This window comes from Convolutriloba macropyga, chromosome 14 (genome assembly GCF_964194025.1).
Source record: "Convolutriloba macropyga chromosome 14, txConMacr16.3, whole genome shotgun sequence".
Taxonomy (NCBI): Eukaryota; Metazoa; Xenacoelomorpha; order Acoela; family Convolutidae; genus Convolutriloba; species Convolutriloba macropyga.
In genome coordinates this window covers 26945776-26967660 of record NC_134481.1, presented here as the reverse complement: position 1 = coordinate 26967660, position 21885 = coordinate 26945776, and the positions used below count along the sequence as shown (strand labels likewise).

The following is a 21885-nucleotide window of genomic DNA, read 5'->3' as shown; positions in this document are numbered from 1 at the left end:
ATCTTAATAGCAGATTGCATCAAATGTCAAACGAACAAAGTCTTCGCGAACACTAAAACAAAAAGCAAACAAGAACAATTAGCACCGGCAAAATCATATTTTAACGAAATGATTATGATAAACACAAAAGAACCAATCCACCCAACATCAGAAGGAAATAATTTTATCTTTGTGATAGTAGACGCATTTTCACACTATGTAACAATAATGTGTGCACCCAAAAATAATGCACATTATGCATTTACAGCATTATTTGAACATTGGTTTATGAAATTCGGATTACCAGAAGAAATTCGTTCCGATAACGGATCGGAATACATTAATACAGAATTAACACATTTATGTAACTATTTTGAAATCAAGTTTAAACCAAGTACAACATATGCACCTTGGACAAACGGACTAGTAGAAGGAACAAACAGAATAATCGGACAATTTATCAGAACTTTATCAGATGAGAAATACCAAAATTGGTCAAGAAAAGCAAAGTTTTTTCCATATGCGTACAATACACAATATCAAACACGATTAGGATTGTCACCATATGAAGTTGTTTTCAACCAAAAGCCAATAAAACCAACAAAAATTAAACTTGGAACAACAACAGACGAAATAGGAAATTGCAACCCAACGGAAACAAGTGCATGCAACACACAACCGGCACATACCCATTTAGAAAAACAATTCAGTCACCCAAAAATAGCAAAATTACAAAAAGGAACATTTGCAAAATGGTTCCTCGACAAAGAAAAACGTTATAACGACACATATCGAACAATAACAAGAATTTTACAGAACAGGAAAAAGTTAACAGATGAAATGAACTTACGATTCAGAACAGCAAAACCTCTTGAGAAAAATACTTTTGTATTAATAACAAACCAACAACAGATTGACGGCGTATCTAATTATCGACAAACCTACAGAAACAACATACATATTAAAAGACAACAATAAAGAATATATAACAATACACAGAAATCACATAGTACCGTATTACCCGAAAGAAGGACACATTAAACTAGAATTACAAAACTATTTATTAACAAACGAAATTCCAATATTAAAACAACCTAATATACAAACATCAGCGAAGAAACATATAACAAAAAATGAGATTAAACAAACTCATAACTACAATCTTCGTAAGAAGAAACTAACAATAACACAATAAAACAATAAAAATAATCACAAATAGTTCTAATAATATTAATAATAATAATAATAATAATAATAATAATAATAATAATAATAATAATAATAATAATAATAATAATTATAATAATAATAATAATAATAATACTAATACTAATAACTCGAATAAATACAACGATACTCATTGTATTTATAACATTCGACATTGACAACTGACACATATAATTATTACAACAATCCACTATAGATTATGATTTAAACTTTAACACATTCGCTAACCTACGTATAACAATCCACACAAACTTCAAACTTATAACTGTATAAAATATTCATTTCATTTGACCGACTATACCAAAAGTCAATTCGTGATAACCCGTACATACAGCTATCAGTAGTACAGTTACAAATCAGATCCCATAACCACTTAATGTTTCGATAATTCTTATCCTAACTATTTTTAACACCCATCTTCAAAACATCTTCGAATTAATACCTCTGACTAATTCTAAAATCTATCACATTATATCCCTTCAATATTCCTATGTACGTCCTACGTACGTTCCTATGTACGTTCAGTATTTCTACGAGCACACCCAACCCTAACCTTGTGTGCAAAACCCCAGGAACAGTAAAAACATAAAATAAAATGATATTTATATTAAAGCAAGAAATAGTACAAATAACAAACACGATAATACATAAAAAAAATGATAAAACTAAAAGGTGCTATTATTCACCTAACCACTAACCAATTCTACCCATAATAAAACATTGGATCATACCCCGAGATATACCAACCTATTTTACGAATCAGTTATGAAATAACAATTCGGATATTAACATTTCATGAATACCTTTAAGGAATAACTACCACCATATAGTTTAACACCTTTTAGTGAGAAATTGATAAAAGCAACAGAATATAAAAACAAAAAGGGACCTAACTGTCTTGAACACTGAAAGTTTAAACACCCGTTGTAAATATTTCTGAACCACGTCCATCAGTTGATAAACGCCCATCCCAACATCGGTAGTAGTTGACAACAGCAACAATCATAACCAATAAAACAAATAACAAAGAATTCAAATAACAAGTACAAAATATCCATAAAGGATATAATAATACAAATAGGTTTTGATAGTAGCCCTTGGAACCTCAACTATGAACGTCACAAAGGGTAATTTTTCATGTAAACAAGGATCCAATGACAAAAATCCAAGAAACAAGGATAAAAAATTATTTTATGTTCCAAAACTTGAAACTGGAATAGACGTTTCGAGATTGTAAATGTTAAACAATAAACAAAGAACAAAAGGTACAAATAACAAAGGACAAATAACAAGGTAATCAAAGGACAAATAAAAACTAAAATATTATACAGGTTAGAGGACCTATCGACCTCGCGGAATGGAATAGATATTTTGAAGATGCAATTATTCTGGAACATTAATAAAAATAAAGGGAATATTACAACGAAAAAGTAAAAATAACAAAATAACACTAATTAATAACAGAATATACGATAGTACTAATGATAAAAAACGGAAGTTAAAAATAATACGTATAATAAAACGAAACAATAAATAAGTAACACCTGGAATAACGTATCGATTGAAAGAATATGTTCCTCAGCATAAAGGGATAATGCAATAACTTCCTCTGAGAACAACAGCCTGTAAGACATACAGGAAAAAAAACTTCCCCTCCACGTATGATAAACAGAATAACTTCGTTCTGTACACTCCATGTCACAACAATCACATCTAAAACCAAACGAAGAATGTTTAGTTGATATATAACTTTTCACTACCATTAACAACAGCTAATTAATATCAACATTAGATAACAACCGAACATCCGGCCATTAGACATTCGGCCATTTAGACATTAAAATATACACTTTCGACTAATAGACCTTCGACACTATGAACAGTTAATGTATTGTGCACCTCTGTTGCACAAACCCGAATAACATACGTCATACTTTTACACGTCATTACGAAAAATGCGGACGTCATACATCTCATTAGTGAAAATACGGACATTAGTGAAGTTACGGACGCTATCTAACAAATGTCATAGACATCATTAGTAAAGAAACGGACGTTATACGACATCATTAGTACATCTCATTAGTAACCCAAACAAAAACTAAAACCCAACAAAGACCCCATTAACGGGAAGAAACTAACAAATTGACAACATCCATAAAGGGATGACAAGATGTTAAACAATTTACAGAGACGCACTGTCTCTTTGCAGACGCAATTAGTAACAAAACGTAAATGTCAAGCCAATTAACATTTTTCAGCACCATGAACAAAATGGTGATTAACAAGACAGATCTTACCAAGATCATTAGTAGTTGAAATAAACATTTCAAATAAGTCAACGTTTTTCCAACAAAGCATTTTGTACCAAACTACCAATTAACATTTTAAAGTTGCAAAGTTGCAGAGATCGCAACAACGTATCCAATTACCAGTAATACCATTTTAGTAATTAGACTATTTGCACCAAAATACTTGGTATAAGTTAGCGTCACTAGCCATACCAATGATCAAAAAACCTACTTCAAAACAAAAGACAATAGCAAAATTGGCACCAACATCAGACTAATTAGCATAACATACCATGATGGAAGTACGTCAACTAACCATCAAATATACTAATTACATACCAATACACCAATTACAAAGAAAAACAACATCTTGAGAACAAAAGTTCCGGAAAATGTCAGAAGAAACTTCAATTCAAGAACTGGGAACCTAACAATCTAATTAGACCTAGTAATTATTAAAATTGACAACTTAAAACCCACGAAATGAAAAACGGAAGATATGTAAATGTCAGAAACATTGTAGAGAGCAACAAACAAGAAAGTAAAAATCACAACTCCGATTTTGTCTCGTACAAGTCACAACCACTGAATAACTCGAAAAATTTTGAAAATTTCAGCTAAGCTGAAAAGTAAAATAAAAGTTAGAAAATTCAGTCAACTTCATTCAGAGTTCTCATGTCAACACCCTTAGTAAATAAAACTTCTTCTCTAATTTCATTTATTTTGTAATTTTCATATCAAAAACAAACTCTAAAACATATCTCAGATATAGTAAACCTATTTGAAAATTCGAAAAACAAAATTGATGAAATATTGCATTGCCTCTTCCTAATAAACAATTTTACCAACATTCCATCAGAAAACAATCCAGCAATACCAGGTAACGTGAATTACTTTAACTTCTTTTCAGAAAGGCTAATTCACCACTATAGTCATCATTGTGATGAAGAACCACCAATGTTAGCTGTATCAGAGTTTATGCAATCATTAAACAGAAATCAACTTTTCATAAAAATACAAGTACAAAGAGACAACTTTGTTCAGCTTAATTTTCCTTTTGGTAATCATATACACTTCGATAACGATAGTATCAGAGTATCAGACTGCAAAATATCCAACAAAAATTGTTTAATTATTATTGAAGGCAAAACTGAAACCGGACAAGAAGTAAAACTTTTTTGGGGAGAAAAACACTTTGAATTATTAAAAGACATAACGCTCTGCAACGAAACCATTACGGAATTCGAAACATTGAAAAAACAAATACACACAGATAGGTGTGTTGATATCAATAAACTAAACACAGTTTTCTTAGTAGTCTGCAAAAAAGAAGCTATCGAATTATTAGACGATAAACTAAAAGAATAACATGATACCAATTATTGTTATTGTAGTATATCAATAAATTGAAATAAAATATTAAACAGTGCGACACAGTTTAGTGTCAGTTACTTAAGCAAATAACTGTCACTTTTCAGTGAAGCATTAACAAATTCCAAATTAAAACAAACATCACATAACAACAACGTACAGACATTAACCCGATAAATCAGCTTCAACAATTGATTTCCCAGACACATTAGTAGCAATCTATTTAATACTATCTAAAATAATATTCTTCCTCACTATATTCTTGGTACCTTGCATAGTAGTTATATCCACATACTTAGCTTTAGTAACAATAAACGAAGTAATTAGAAATCGCAGAGTCGTGTATGCAAGCCCACCAATACAATAGTTAAATGCAAGACGCTCATTCTGATATTTATCATATATGTAAAACGAATATCGATATAGTAGAACTGGAAATTTTTAAATTCATTAAAATTGCAACAATTGTATATTTTTTCGTACGAATGTGTTTAGTACTAATAGATTACTTTGTAAACCCATAAAAATTGATCCAAACGCCGACATAGAAGAATCTATATATTACACACTACACTCACAAAAGTTCTATGTACAAATCGGATTCCCTGAAGAATCACCATTTTACGGAAACGTTGTAATCTACCAGTTAAATTTAAGACCCCAGAAAAACGAAATTTGGATATCAAACTTAGGAGCACAAACACATCAACCAGAACAAGAATTGACACCACTGATAATCATAGCACCCCCATATATTCAAATCCCACCACACGGACCAGGTTTCGGAGCGTAAAAAACAAAATCAGCAAAAATTGAGTCATCAAATAATAACAGTAATAGTAACAATACTCAAGAACAACCACATCATAACGAGGTAACAGATCTAACAAATATACCAACATCACCAGAAGTAGACGATACAGACCCTGGAAACGAAAACCCGTATACAGTACGGCGTGAAAGAACAGAAACTAGACATCTACTACGCAGACGACGTAGAGCTTCACTCTCATTTCCAACACAAGACTCAACACTAGTCTCGTACGGCTCCACTGACATAGAATCTAACATAATAAGACCTATAGAAGCCGGACAGTCAGAACCACCTAGTCGAACCGGAACACCAACCGGAACACCAACCCGGACACCAACACTCCATAATTTTAATATAAGTTCACCAAGCGATCACTCAAGTGTTAATACTATCCCAACACCTAAATCATCTGAATTAAGAGCAAATCCTTTTTTACCGCCCACATTTCAACAAAGACAAGATTTCAATTTTGTGCAAGAACCTTTTCGTGTACAACCAATACATTCACCACATAGCTCACTTTGGTCAGCAACTTCTCCACAACAAACAGCAAGTACAAATACTACACCACAATGATCACATCAATCGTCATCATCTAACACATCAATAAGTGTACCACGAATAGAACTAACAAATTCCTTACAACCACCACGAAATACAGCACTTTCACCAGCATCATTTATACCAGAATTAAGATTAGCATCAAGCCATCCAGGTAGAACTCGAGCAACACCAGTACTAAATCCGAATCCACCTCCTTTAAGTAGAACTAATGAACATACATATCTTTTTGCATTAGATCATAAAACCTAGAATCCACCTCCACCATTGTACGGACCGACTAATCTTGGAGACACCCTTACCAATTGGTCAAGAAATAGAGTTACAAATACTTTAAATCTAACACATCGCCAACGAAACACAGCACTTGAAGTTTTAGCAACACCATCTCTAGAGCTAAAGTTTAATATAACGATCAAATACAATACTATATTCAATCACACATTTCATGCAACAACACCTTCTATAGTAACAACAACAACACCAGCACCGTTTATCTGCATTGACTTTATCTATAAATTCGATAGATATACTAAACAAACTTTAGGTTTTGCGACATTTTATAACCCTCACACAGGCTTATCATATACATGCCGTTTCAATTAAAATCCATAATACTAATATTATTATTAATAACATTATTTATTTATATGAAGATTGAAACAAAAATACAATCACAACATAAACTACGAAATAGAATCAAGGAACAAATTAGGAACAGTATCAATGAACGAATGGAAACACACATTCAAAATTTTAAAAATAAAAACAAAACAAAGACAAATATGTCACACACAACAGCACAAGAAGCTTCCAACAAATTTGAGGATCATATATCTAGTAACACAGCCAAATTCAAAACAAACACAAACCTATTCATATAAAATGACAACAGTAAAGAACTAGAAGAATTTAGAAATAGTTCAGACTATGAACAGATGTGGGAAATAGCTATTGACAAATGGACACGAAACTGGAATTTCTACAGAGAACGTCTAACAGATAGTATTCTGGAAAAATTCCAACTAAATAACAAAAAGCAAAAACGCCAAACAAAGGAAGACTATGTAGAATTAACAGGACAAAATATAAATGGTTCAGCAATCGGACCTCAAGACATCTTTATCGAACATTATGATTGTGATGCAGAAGAAATAACAAATGTAAAGTACTATAAATTAAACAAAATCAGTACATGTATATTCAGACCACTAGATTTAGACATGACCAAAACAGAAGTCCAACTATTATCAAAAGCACAAGCAGTAGAAATCAAAGCATACGCAGTTGCAGGAACAATTAAGGAACGAGTAGAATGGTGCTCACAACACACTCACTATATTAGAGCAAACAGACCTAGCTATTATGTATCAGACGCACAAAGAACAAAAATATTAGATCCAGACGAAGTTCCTAACGAACTCGCCAGACCTAAACTACTAAAAAATACAAAGTATAAACCAACACGATACAACATATCATTCAATTACATAGCTAATCCACCATTACAAAAGAGAATTGAAGATCTACAAGGTAGAATGCAATTTCACTTAGATACCCCAATGGTACCACCATATGGAAGGATAGTATATGATTACACAAATCCAACGTGGATACCTTTTGAAATAATCAAACTCTTTGACCGGAGTAAGAAAACAAAATAGAATAGACATACTAGGTTGAACATTAGAAATAAGAGAAGTATCACTAATACTAAATCTTGACACAGAAGAAATATCATACATGGGAACAAAACTACCATGTGATCTCCACAAAGGAGAGTGTCTGCCGACACCTTTCACAAAAGCAACAATAGTTTGGGAACCACAAACACATTGTCAATTATTTGAACTAATTCGATTTGATGCATACATGGTAAAATACCAAGACAGACACTGGATAGAAACAAATGCAGAATGGACAACAGTACAAAAACCAGATATAAAAGAAAAAATAGAATTAAAGAAAACAGCCTCAATAGCAACACGGTTTGAAGTATGTCTAATAGTTGAACACGAATGCGGATCACCACAACCAGTACTTAAAACAGAATACGATGATATTTACATAATATATGAATATGGCTTTGATATGCATACAGGACAAAAAGTAACAAGAAAGAAAGATAAATTCGACGATGAAAATTTCATAAAAAAACCGAAACAAATCACGTCATCATACACACGCTACGAAGATGAAGATAATCAACAATTTTACTACGGCTTTGTAAATGAAAACACACATCTACATATGAAAATGGACATATATATGAGTAACATATATTCACGAATCAGTCTACAAGCAATCGAATTTTATTCACAAATTTGTGAACAAACTCGGAATCTCCGACAATTAACATTAACACAAGTACAAAAGAACACACCACTTCTAGGATACATCCTTACAGGAGATAGATCGATATTTGTCAAACAAGAAGGAGTTAGCGTAATGAAAATGTACAAATGTGCAAAGAAATCATCACCACTTTATGTACCACAAACACGTGAATGTTACGATAAAATACCAATTCTATACAAAAACAGAGTACAATAAGTACATCAATTAACACGCCAAACATACCTTTGGGCAAAAAAGGTACCATGTTCACATAGTAATTTTGATCAACTCATATCTATAGATACTGAAGGAGCAGCTAGATACAGATTAACACCGTATCCAGTTAAAGTCGAAACAATACTAAACACTATATCACCTGAGGAAATAGTATTAGACAACATGTTTAGTAAAGCAAGTTAAATAGAAAGCGGAATCTATAATAAAGAACAACTAGTACAAGAAAGACAAAGAGATCTACTACATGAATACATGAGAGATCGTGAAAAACCATTACAGGAAGCAGAATCAGCTAATGCACTAAAACTCTTAGAACTCGAACAATTAGGATTATTACAAGCATACAAAAACTATGAACAATCACTAAGATGGCTACGAGATTTGAACATCAATGGATATAACTTCCAAATAGATCAACCAAGTGTTAACTGGAAAGAAATTTTTGACGGCGCATGGCTAAAAGAACAAATTTTATCAAGCTTTGGTTGGCCATGGTATATCTTAGAGAAAATGGCTATCATTTATGCTATGATTAGCATGATACTATTCATAACAAATCTTGTTATCAAATTCTATAACGCTTTTGCTATTCATAAAGCAATTGGAAAACAAGCGAGCATAACAAAAATACTACTAACCGGAATCTTTGGAATATTCTCACAAACACTTACACAGTTAGTAGCTCAAATACAAGAAGAAAATATAGATAACGACAGTGATGACAACATTTCACATTATGGGAGCTTAAATAACAGACCAAGAAAAAATAAACCTAACTTTCGTAGACATTCAACAGAAGTAACAACATCAACTCATAAAAACAATGAAATACCAACCGAAATCTATGTTGATACAAATTATAAACATTATAACACTACAATTCGTAGAACGGAAAACGGATTACAATTACGAACTTTGGAATCATCGACAAAGAAACAGAAACCACCATTACCAGAAAGAAAATATAAACCAGAACCATTTAAAATAGAACCGTTAGAAACAATAAAAGAGAATAAACTACAAACAATACCACCACAACTTATCACACCACCTCCGGCATACCAATGCCTAGGAAACAGTTTATCAGCACCTATTCCTAGTGCACCAAAGATCGAACAACATAAAATTTTATTTAACAACCACCCATATGAAACACCAATACCAATTAATCAACCAACACCGTATGAAATCCCGAAACCTTCATCAACATCTAACGAACAACAACATTTAATACCTACATCAAAACTTCTCGATATAAAAAACCCTCCACCAACTAAAATTAACGGCTAACAAAATGCATAACCGCAGTCACAGCTTAGATATACTCAAAAATGATCAGCCACACACAAATGAAGTCACATACTTTGACACTCATTCGGCTGATACATACGAAATTTAAGATCAGATTTGAATTAGAGAACATCTAACAATAATACACCCCCCACTACTATTAACTAATCGAACATTGTGTATTGATAACAAAACACAGGAGACTTACAGTCAAAATGACAAACATTTTAACATATAACAACGTAACCACTAACGAGTGAGTGTAGAACAAATAAAAACTACAAACAGTTTTTATAAAAGTCTTTATAACAATCGTAACCATTATGTTATTCCAAGAGTAATCATCCATGAGTTTTAGCATATGGTTACCAGTATGGATTACGACTCACCATACAAAGTAGATTCACCCTTCAACTATGACGTTGAGGAGGGTGAACTAAGCCCAGGATCCGGACGATCAAGTCCCGGTACAATCAGAGACAACGCCTCGGACTGTGGAACTCAAACAGATGACCAAATGGTGAACACTGATGAAACAGTAACAACTATGCGAGTACACTTGGATAACACTCCAGAGAACACCCAAACTCCACAGGAAATAGCGCGTAAAATTAGAAATAAATTTCAACAATCAAAACAAAATGAGGATAGACGGAATTTACAATCATTTAATAATAGCAGAACTACTACTACTAGTGAACAAGGCACAAGCACAAATTTACATAGTTATGAACATAACAGACCAGTTAACAATCAAAATCGTTCAACTACGGAATCGTACATATCACCCCCACTTCCAAATTACCCACCACCAGTACGACCGCCACCACCATCTGATTATGTTATAGAAAACCCGAGAACACAAACTCATGTTCAACAACGATTATTTACGAAAACAGCCAATAACAGGCCGAACAATCTCAGATTCCCATATGCAGTAACACCGAGATCAAATAATAAAAAATCTTTTTTCCATCAATCAACAAATGAGCAAACACCAACGGCAACAGTTATGGGAACAATTTGGTTTCAGGACAAAGATCCTAGAACACTTAATAGCCCACACAGCAGCAATTACAATCCATTATTATCATACAGAAATTGGGCTAACATGCCATTTGATTCGCGAGAGTATAATTTCTTCATGTCACCTCTCCACAATCTTAAAGACCGTGTGTCAGAGTTTTTCCCGCCTCTGCCACCAGAAAATACGAACACAGTTAAACGAAGTACAAAAAATATAGGGAGAGACAAGCTCCACCAGACACTGTATCCTAAACTCAAACAATTCTACAGCCTAACTGAAAGATTTTTGTACGACTATGATTATGAATTCAAGCTACCAGTAACATGTAATTATGATCTGCTAGTAGCAAAAGCCTCTCAAGATCTATCTGCATATAGTATATATGAACATCAAATATTTCAACTTAGTTTCAATTTTCTTCACCCAACACCAATAGACGTACAAAATAATAATTACAGAGTACACGAAACTAAACTTATCCATAATCTCATATACTACACATTTTTACGGGATAAAAACCACAATACTTCGAAAAGCTACATCCATATAAACGATCAGCTCACATCGCCCTATTTTTTAAACTACGGATACCGTCTGAAATGGGAATATACTTTGGGCACACTTAGAAACTTTGACCCAATAATAATTTATTACGTCTTCCAACCGAAAGATGCACCTGAACGGCCTCCCATGGTAACTCTCGAAGCTTTACAACCTTGCGAGGAATACCATGTCTATCACCTCGAAGGCAGCGTAACAAACCGCGCTTTTACGAACAGAATTAATTTCAATAACGAACGGAAAACAACAGAACTAGTACAAGAGTTATGCAATACAGTCAAAGCATCCCTTACGGACATCCCAATACATGATATTACGAACTTACTTGCATATTTTCTTTCGAAAGATGACCACTTTGTAAAAGAATACAATCACTATAAAGAACGGACAAACCATCCTAAACAGACGGAGAGATTGTAACAATTCCAATACAGTAACAAGTAACAGCTTCTGATATTTTCAATTTATTTCAACAGTAACAATAACAACTAACCATGAAATTGATCTCTGCATATATGGTTATCTATGTTCCTCTTAGATAATTAGTTATGTTTTCACAACTCAATAATCCACCCGATCATTCTAAATGTATTTGTATAGTCCCATACTTTGTACTCAAATACTTTGTAAAACCCTTTCATATCCTTATATTGTTTAACCATACCTCATATTAACAATTTGTATCATTTACATTCATGTACCATTGTACTGATTCTTACATATTTAATACTTCATAAAATCTAAAAAACAAAGCAATTTTTATTTTTTCCAAAATCCTAACCTCATTTCTAGATTGTACATGTATATATGCAAAGAATTTTCCATAGTTAGTTATATGCAATTTTGTAAATAAGTAAATTCCAAAAAATAACTAACAATTGTGATTCAACACAAAACTGACGGAAATTAGAACAAATGATAATACACACTATACAGTGTGTACAAATGATAGTACACAGTCCACACTTTACAGTGTGAACAATATGCAACTGGACAAACACTGAGTAATGCAATAGACATACTAGCTTTACGTATAACGTGTAATAATACCTTTCAGACCATGAGTCATTCACATGACACTTTAACAGATATAAGCTTTAAATTCTTGGACAATATAGTTAACTACACAACATTGGAACTGAAATACAGGTTTAAAATTAAAATAACACAACGAAGTGTTACATGATTTTCCAAACAAACCATCACAGTGTAAGAAATTCCAACATAGATAGAACAAAAGTATTTCAACTTCGAAAATTTCACATGTAAAAACATGTAAATAAACCGATAACTAAAAGAATGTAAAACATGCAATCAATCATTAGAGGAATCCAACACATGTATATATGGATACACTCCATTAATTCATTAAGTTTTAGTAACAACAAACAGGTTCACCTTTATCTAGTAACAAATAACATAGTAGTACTCCAAATACCAAAAGAGTCTTTGGATTATTTGGAATGTTGAATATAAGCGCGCAGACGGAGACTTTAACTTAACTTATGAAGTTGAAGAAATTGAAGTTGATTGAAATAAGGCAATTGGACATTTTTGGGCATACCCATTACAAACCCATAAGCGAGATCTGTAAACCTTTTACAAAATACATAGCACGGAGACAAAATGTAGAAGTATGGCAATACAATCCGTAAGAATTGATTGCATCAGAATAACTTCTGATTTCGCGGAGGAATTGGATTACTAATAAATGTTCATCTTCAATAATAAAATTTGTATTAATTCAACATGGCCAAACAGTCACATGCCACTGAACACTTCTCGATCGTGTCAACAACTTGTGTTGACAACCTAACCAACTACCCTCAATTTTTCTACCGAATTCCACAAAACATATAACATAATATAATTAACACTCAACATATAGATTTCAATTTTCTTTCCAACCGGAAGGGATACTAAGTATAACAGAACATTAAAACATAACACAGGTTACAATAGAGAAAAACTTTTCTGAACATCTAACAGCTAACAACAACAAACTAAACCAATTCAGGTAAGTCAGGTAAGTCACTGAACATCAGGATCGCCTCCAGACATCAACACTGGGCCTACCCGAAAGGATCTTTACCCACTGGACGTGGTAATGGAATAGATACTTTTGTGGTTGTTGATGTTCACTTCTTGCTCTTTGGGCAACCTATGTCTAGGAATCGACTTGCTGACGAACCGATACAAAGCAACACATTCAAAAAGAAAAGAAAATCCTTCAGAGAGAATACAGAGAAATTGACTTATTAGATTATACAAGAGACTTTCAAAAAACTCAAAACCCCGGAAAGATGGAGTCAAGTATGACTTCCAGAAAAGACTATTTGAAAGACTTTATTATTTAAATAAATAAAGACTGAAAATACTCTTCCCTGATTGGATAAAAAGGGAATAATATCTTTTCCTTTCTTTCCTTTAGAGGTTTACCTGTTTTTCCTCTTCTCAGAGAAGAGAAAGTTATTTAGTCGGTACCAGTTACCAACCTGATATAATAATAAAGTATATTTCTCTCTCTCTCTCTACTCCGCTCTTGTTTTGTATTGAGATATATGTTAGACATTAACATTGGGGCCCGTGCACTGTCTACTGAAGCTCAGATAGAAGAGTAACAGACTAGAGATATAGAACTTTAGTTAGTCAGGTAAGCCTTAAGAGTACATCTTAATCTTGAGACAACCATAGGACAGTTCCAGAAGTACCCTAATAAAGGTAAGCTCAGAACACGTCTTACCAGCAGCCCCCCACCACCCCTAGTAGTACCACCCGCAGACCCCCACCACCCCTAGTAGTACCACCAGCAGCCCCCCACCACCCTAGTAGTACCACCAGCAGCCCCTCACCAACCCTCTTAGTACCACCAACAGCCCCCCACCACCCCTAGTAGTACCACCAGCAGCCCCCCACCACCCCTAGTAGTACCACCAGCAGCCCCACACCACCCCTAGTAGTACCAACGGCAGACCCCCACCACCCCTAGTAGTACCACCAGCAGCCCCCACCACCCCTAGTAGTACCACCAGCAGACCCCCACCACCCCTAGTAGTACCACAAGCAGCCCCCTACCACCCCTAGTAGTACCACCAGCAGCCCCCACCACCCCTAGTAGTACCACCAGCAGCCCCCCAACACCCCAATTAGTACCAACAGCAGCCCCCACCACCCCTATTAGTACCACCAGCAGCCCCCCACCACCCCTAGTAGTACCACCAGCAAACCCCCACCACCCCTAGTAGTACCACCAGCAGACCCGCACCACCCCTAGTAGTACCACCAGCAGCCCCCACCACCCACTAGTAGTACCACCAGCAGCCCCCACCACCCCTAGTAGTACCACCAGCAGACCCCCACCACCCCTAGTAGTACCACCAGCAGCCCCCACCAACCCCTAGTAGTACCACCAGCAGCCCCCTACCACCCCTATTAGTACCACCGGCAGACCCCCACCACCCCTAGTAGTACCACCAGTAGACCCCCACCACACCTAGTAGTACCACCAGCAGCCCCCCACCACCCCTAGCAGTACCACCAGCAGCCCCCACCAGCCCCTAGTAGTACCACCAGCAGCCCCCCACTACCCCTATTAGTACCACCGGCAGACCCCCACCACCTCTAGTATTACCACCAGCAGACCCCCACCACACCTAGTGGTATCACCAGCAGAACCCAACCACCGCTAGTAGTACCACCAGCAGCCCCCCCACCACCCCTAGTAGTACCACCAGCGGCCCCCCGCCACCCCTAGTAGTACCACCAGCAGCCCCACACCACCCCTAGTAGTACCAACGGCAGACCCCCACCACCCCTAGTAGTACCAACAGCAGCCCCACCACCCCTAGTAGTACCACCAGCAGACCCACACCACCCCTAGTAGTACCACCAGCAGCCCCCTACCACCCCTAGTAGTACCACCAGCAGCCCCCCACCACCCCCTAGTAGTACCACCAGCAGCCCCCCAACACCCCTATTAGTACCACCAGCAGCCCCCCAGCACCCCTAGTAGTACCACCAGCAGACCCTCACCACCCCTAGTAGTACCACCAGCAGACCCGCACCACCCCTAGTAGTACCACCAGCAGCCCCCACCACCCCCTAGTAGTACCACCAGCAGCCCCCCACCACCCCTATTAGTACCACCGGCAGACCCCCACCACCCCTAGTAGTACCACCAGCAGACCCCCACAACACCTAGTAGTACCACCAGCAGCCCCCCACCACCCCTAGTAGTACCACCAGCAGCCCTCACCAACCCCTAGTAGTACCACCAGCAGCCCCCCACCACCCCTATTAGTACCACGGGCAGACCCCCACCACCCTAGTAGTACCACCAGCAGACCCCCACCACACCTAGTAGTACCACCAGCAGACCCTCACCACCCCTAGTAGTACCACCAGCAGCCCCCCACCACCCTAGTATTACCACCACCAGCCCCCACCACCCCTAAGGGTACCACCAGCAGACCCCCACCACACCTAGTAGTACCACCAGCAGCCCCCCAACACCCCTAGTAGTACCACCCGCAGACCCCCACCACCCCCAGTAGTACCACCAGCAGCCCCTCACTACCCCTCTTAGTATCACCAACAGCCCCCCACCACCCCTAGTAGTACCACCAGCAGCCCCATCCACCCCTAGTAGTACCACCGGCAGCCCCCTACCACCCTTAGTAGTACCACCAGCAGCCCCCGCCGCCCCTAGATGTACCACCAGCAGCCCCCACCACCCATAGTAGTACCATCAGCAGTCCCCCACCACCTCTAGTAGTAACACCAGCAGCCCCCTACCACCCCTAGTAGTACCACCAGCAGCCCCCCACCACCCCTAGTAGTACCAGCAGCAGCCCCCCAACACCCCTATTAGTACCACCAGCAGCCCCCACCACCCCTAGTAGTACCACCAGCAGCCCCCCACCACCCCTAGTAGTAAAACCAGCAGCCCCCCACCACCCCTAGTAGTAACACCAGCAGACCCCCACCAACCCTAGTAGTACCACCAGCAGCCCCCAGCAACCCCTAGTAGTACCACCAGCAGCCCCCTAACACCCCTATTAGTACCACCGGCAGACCCCCACCACCCCTAGTAGTACCACCAGCAGACCCCCACCACACCTAGTAGTACCACCAGCAGCCCCCCACCACCCCTAGTAGTACCACCAGCAGCCCCCACCACCCCCTAGTAGTACCACCAGCAGCCCCCCACCACCCCTAGTAGTAAAACCAGCAGCCCCCCACCACCCCTAGTAGTAACACCAGCAGACCCCCACCAACCCTAGTAGTACCACCAGCAGCCCCCAGCAACCCCTAGTAGTACCACCAGCAGCCCCCTAACACCCCTATTAGTACCACCGGCAGACCCCCACCACCCCTAGTAGTACCACCAGCAGACCCCCACCACACCTAGTAGTACCACCAGCAGCCCCCCACCACCCCTAGTAGTACCACCAGCAGCCCCACCACCCCTAGTAGTACCACCAGCAGACCCACACCACCCCTAGTAGTACCACCAGCAGCCCCCTACCACCCCTAGTAGTACCACCAGCAGCCCCCCACCACCCCCTAGTAGTACCACCAGCAGCCCCCCAACACCCCTATTAGTACCACCAGCAGCCCCCCAGCACCCCTAGTAGTACCACCAGCAGACCCTCACCACCCCTAGTAGTACCACCAGCAGACCCGCACCACCCCTAGTAGTACCACCAGCAGCCCCCACCACCCCCTAGTAGTACCACCAGCAGCCCCCCACCACCCCTATTAGTACCACCGGCAGACCCCCACCACCCCTAGTAGTACCACCAGCAGACCCCCACAACACCTAGTAGTACCACCAGCAGCCCCCCACCACCCCTAGTAGTACCACCAGCAGCCCTCACCAACCCCTAGTAGTACCACCAGCAGCCCCCCACCACCCCTATTAGTACCACGGGCAGACCCCCACCACCCTAGTAGTACCACCAGCAGACCCCCACCACACCTAGTAGTACCACCAGCAGCCCCCCACCACCCTAGTATTACCACCACCAGCCCCCACCACCCCTAGTAGTACCACCAGCAGACCCCCACCACACCTAGTAGTACCACCAGCAGCCCCCCAACACCCCTAGTAGTACCACCCGCAGACCCCCACCACCCCCAGTAGTACCACCAGCAGCCCCTCACTACCCCTCTTAGTATCACCAACAGCCCCCCACCACCCCTAGTAGTACCACCAGCAGCCCCATCCACCCCTAGTAGTACCACCGGCAGCCCCCTACCACCCTTAGTAGTACCACCAGCAGCCCCCGCCGCCCCTAGATGTACCACCAGCAGCCCCCCCCCCCCCCAAAAAAAAAAACACCCCCTAGTAGTACCACCAGCAGCCCCCACCACCCAAAGTAGTACCATCAGCAGTCCCCCACCACCTCTAGTAGTAACACCAGCAGCCCCCTACCACCCCTAGTAGTACCACCAGCAGCCCCCCACCACCCCTAGTAGTACCAGCAGCAGCCCCCCAACACCCCTATTAGTACCACCAGCAGCCCCCACCACCCCTAGTAGTACCACCAGCAGCCCCCCACCACCCCTAGTAGTAAAACCAGCAGCCCCCCACCACCCCTAGTAGTAACACCAGCAGACCCCCACCAACCCTAGTAGTACCACCAGCAGCCCCCAGCAACCCCTAGTAGTACCACCAGCAGCCCCCTAACACCCCTATTAGTACCACCGGCAGACCCCCACCACCCCTAGTAGTACCACCAGCAGACCCCCACCACACCTAGTAGTACCACCAGCAGCCCCCCACCACCCCTAGTAGTACCACCAGCAGCCCCCACCACCCCCTAGTAGTACCACCAGCAGCCCCCCACTAACCCTATTTGTACCATCGGCAGACCCCCACCACACCTAGTGGTACCACCAGCAGACCCCCACCAACCCTAGTAGTACCACCAGAAGCCCCCCCACCACCCCTAGTAGTACCACCACCAGCCCCCCCCCCCACCACCCCTAGTAGTACCACCAGCAGCCCCCCATCACCCCTAGCAGTACCACCAGCAGCCCCCACCACCCCCTAGTAGTACCACCAGCAGCCCCCCACTACCCCTATTAGTACCACCGGCAGACCCCCACCACACCTAGTAGTACCACCAGCAGCCCCCCCCCACCCCTAGTAGTACCACTCGCAGACCCCCACCACCCCTAGTAGTAACACCAGCAGCCCCCCACCACCCCTAGTAGTACCACCAGCAGCCCCTCACCACCCCTCTTAGTAACACCAACAGCCCCCCACCACCCCTAGTAGTACCACCACCAGCCCCCCACCACCCCTAGTAGTACCACCAGCAGCCCCCCACCATCCTTAGTAGTACCACTAGCAGCCCCCGCCGCCCCTAGTAGTACCACCAGCAGCCCCCCCCCAACACCCCCTAGTAGTACCAACAGCAGCCCCCCACCACCCATAGTAGTACCACCAGCAGTCCCCCACCACCTCTAGTAGTACCACCAGCAGCCCCCGCCACCACTCCCTAGTAATACCACTAGCAGCCCCCCACCAACCCCTAATAGTACCACCAGCAGCCCCCCACCATCCCTAGTAGTACCAACAGCAGCCCCCCACCACCCCTAGCAGTACCACCAGCAGCCCCCACCACCTCTGGTAGTACCACCAGCCCCCACCCCCACCACCCCTAGTAGTACCACCAGCAGCCTCCCACCACCCCTAGCAGTACCACCAGCAGCCCCCACCACCCCCTAGTAGTACCACCAGCAGCCCCCCACTACCCCTATTAGTACCACCGGCAGACCCCCACCACACCTAGTAGTACCACCAGCAGCCCCCCACCCCTAGTAGTACCACTCGCAGACCCCCACCACCCCTAGTAGTACCACCAGCAGCCCCCCATCACCCCTAGCAGTACCACCAGCAGCCCCCACCACCCCCTAGTAGTACCACCAGCAGCCCCCCACTACCCCTATTAGTACCACCGGCAGACCCCCACCACACCTAGTAGTACCACCAGCAGCCCCCCCCCACCCCTAGTAGTACCACTCGCAGACCCCCACCACCCCTAGTAGTACCACCAGCAGCCCCCCACCACCCCTAGTAGTACCACCAGCAGCCCCTCACCACCCCTCTTAGTAACACCAACAGCCCCCCACCACCCCTAGTAGTACCACCACCAGCCCCCCCACCACCCCTAGTATTACCACCAGCAGCCCCCCACCACCCTTAGTAGTACCACTAGCAGCCCCCGCCGCCCCTAGTAGTACCACCAGCAGCCCCCCCCCAACACCCCCTAGTAGTACCAACAGCAGCCCCCCACCATCCATAGTAGTACCACCAGCAGTCCCCAACCACCTCTAGTAGTACCACCAGCAGCCCCCGCCACCACTCCCTAGTAATACCACTAGCAGCCCCCCACCGACCCCTAATAGTACCACCAGCAGCCCCCCACCATCCCTAGTAGTACCACCAGCAGCCCCCCACCACCCCTAGCAGTACCACCAGCAGACCCCACCACCTCTGGTAGTACCACCAGCCCCCCCCCCACCCCTAGTAGTACCACCAGCAGCCCCCCACCACCCCTAGCAGTACCACCAGCAGCCCCCACCACCCCCTAGTAGTACCACCAGCAGCCCCCCACTACCCCTATTAGTACCACCGGCAGACCCCCACCACACCTAGTAGTACCACCAGCAGCCCCCCCCCACCCCTAGTAGTACCACTCGCAGACCCCTACCACCCCTAGTAGTACCACCAGCAGCCCCCCACCACCCCTAGTAGTACCACCAGCAGCCCCTCACCACCCCTCTTAGTAACCCCACCACCCCTAGTAGTACCACCACCAGCCCCCCACCACCCCTAGTAGTACCACCAGCAGCCCCCCACCACCCTTAGTAGTACCACTAGCAGCCCACGCCGCCCCTAGTAGTACCACCAGCAGCCCCCCCCCAACACCCCCTAGTAGTACCAACAGCAGCCCCCCACCACCCATAGTAGTACCACCAGCAGTCCCCCACCACCTCTAGTAGTACCACCAGCAGCCCCCGCCACCACTCCCTAGTAATACCACTAGCAGCCCCCCACCAACCCCTAATAGTACCACCAGCAGCCCCCCACCATCCCTAGTAGTACCACCAGCAACCCCACCAACCCCTATTAGTAACACCAGCAGCCCCCACCACCCCTAGTAGTACCACCACTAGCCCCCCACCACCCATAGTAGTACCACCAGCAGCCCCCCCCCCACCTCTAGTAGTACCACCAGCAGCCCCCCACCAACCCTAGTAGTACCACCAGCAGCGCCCACCACCACTAGTAGTACCACCAGCAGCCCCCCACCACCCCTAGAAATACCACCAGCAGCCCCCCACCACCCCTAGTAGTACAACCAGCAGCCCCCACAAGCCCTAGTAGTACCACCAGCAGCCCCCCATCACCCCTAGTAGTACCACCAGCAGCCCCCCACCACCCCTAGTAGTACCACCAGCAGCCCAACCACCCCTAGAAATACCACCAGCAGCCCCCCACCACCCATAGTAGTACCACCAGCAGCCCCCACCACCCCCTAGTAGTACCACCAGCAGCCCCCACTACCCCTATTAGTACCACCGGCAGACCCCCACCACCCTTAGTAGTACCACCAGCAGACCCCCACCACACCTAGTGGTACCACCAGCAGACCCCCACCACCCCTAGTAGTACCACCAGCAGCCCCCCACCACCCCTAGTAGTACCACCATCAGCCCCCCACCACCCCTAGTAGTACCACCAGCAGACCCCCACCACACCTAGTAGTACCACCAGCAGCCCCCCACCACCCCTAGTAGTACCACCCACAGACCCCCACCACCCCTAGTAGTACCACCAGCAGCCGCCCACCACCCATAGTAGTACCACCAGCAGCCCCACCACCCCTAGTAGTACCACCAGCAGACCCACACCACCCCTAGTAGTACCACCATCAGCCCCCCACCACCCCTAGTAGTACCACCAGCAGACCCCCACCACACCTAGTAGTACCACCAGCAGCCCCCCACCACCCCTAGTAGTACCACCCACAGACCCCCACCACCTCTAGTAGTACCACCAGCAGCCCCCCCCCCCACCACCCCTAGTAGTACCACCAGCAGCCCACCACCCCTAATAGTACCACCAGCAGCCACCCACCATCCCTAGTAGTACCACCAGCACCCCCCAACCCCTA

The 21885-nt window shown here is 42.9% G+C and overlaps 1 protein-coding gene across 1 annotated transcript in view; it reads left to right on the top strand.

The window, feature by feature from the left end:
* LOC142352891 (uncharacterized) overlaps positions 1-21885 on the top strand; it is a 179222-nt gene that overhangs the window by 96586 nt on the left and 60751 nt on the right. The window contains exon 6 of the mRNA XM_075405046.1: positions 10466-10712. Coding sequence (XP_075261161.1) covers positions 10466-10712 — 247 coding nt within the window. The remainder of the gene's footprint in view (positions 1-10465; positions 10713-21885) is intronic.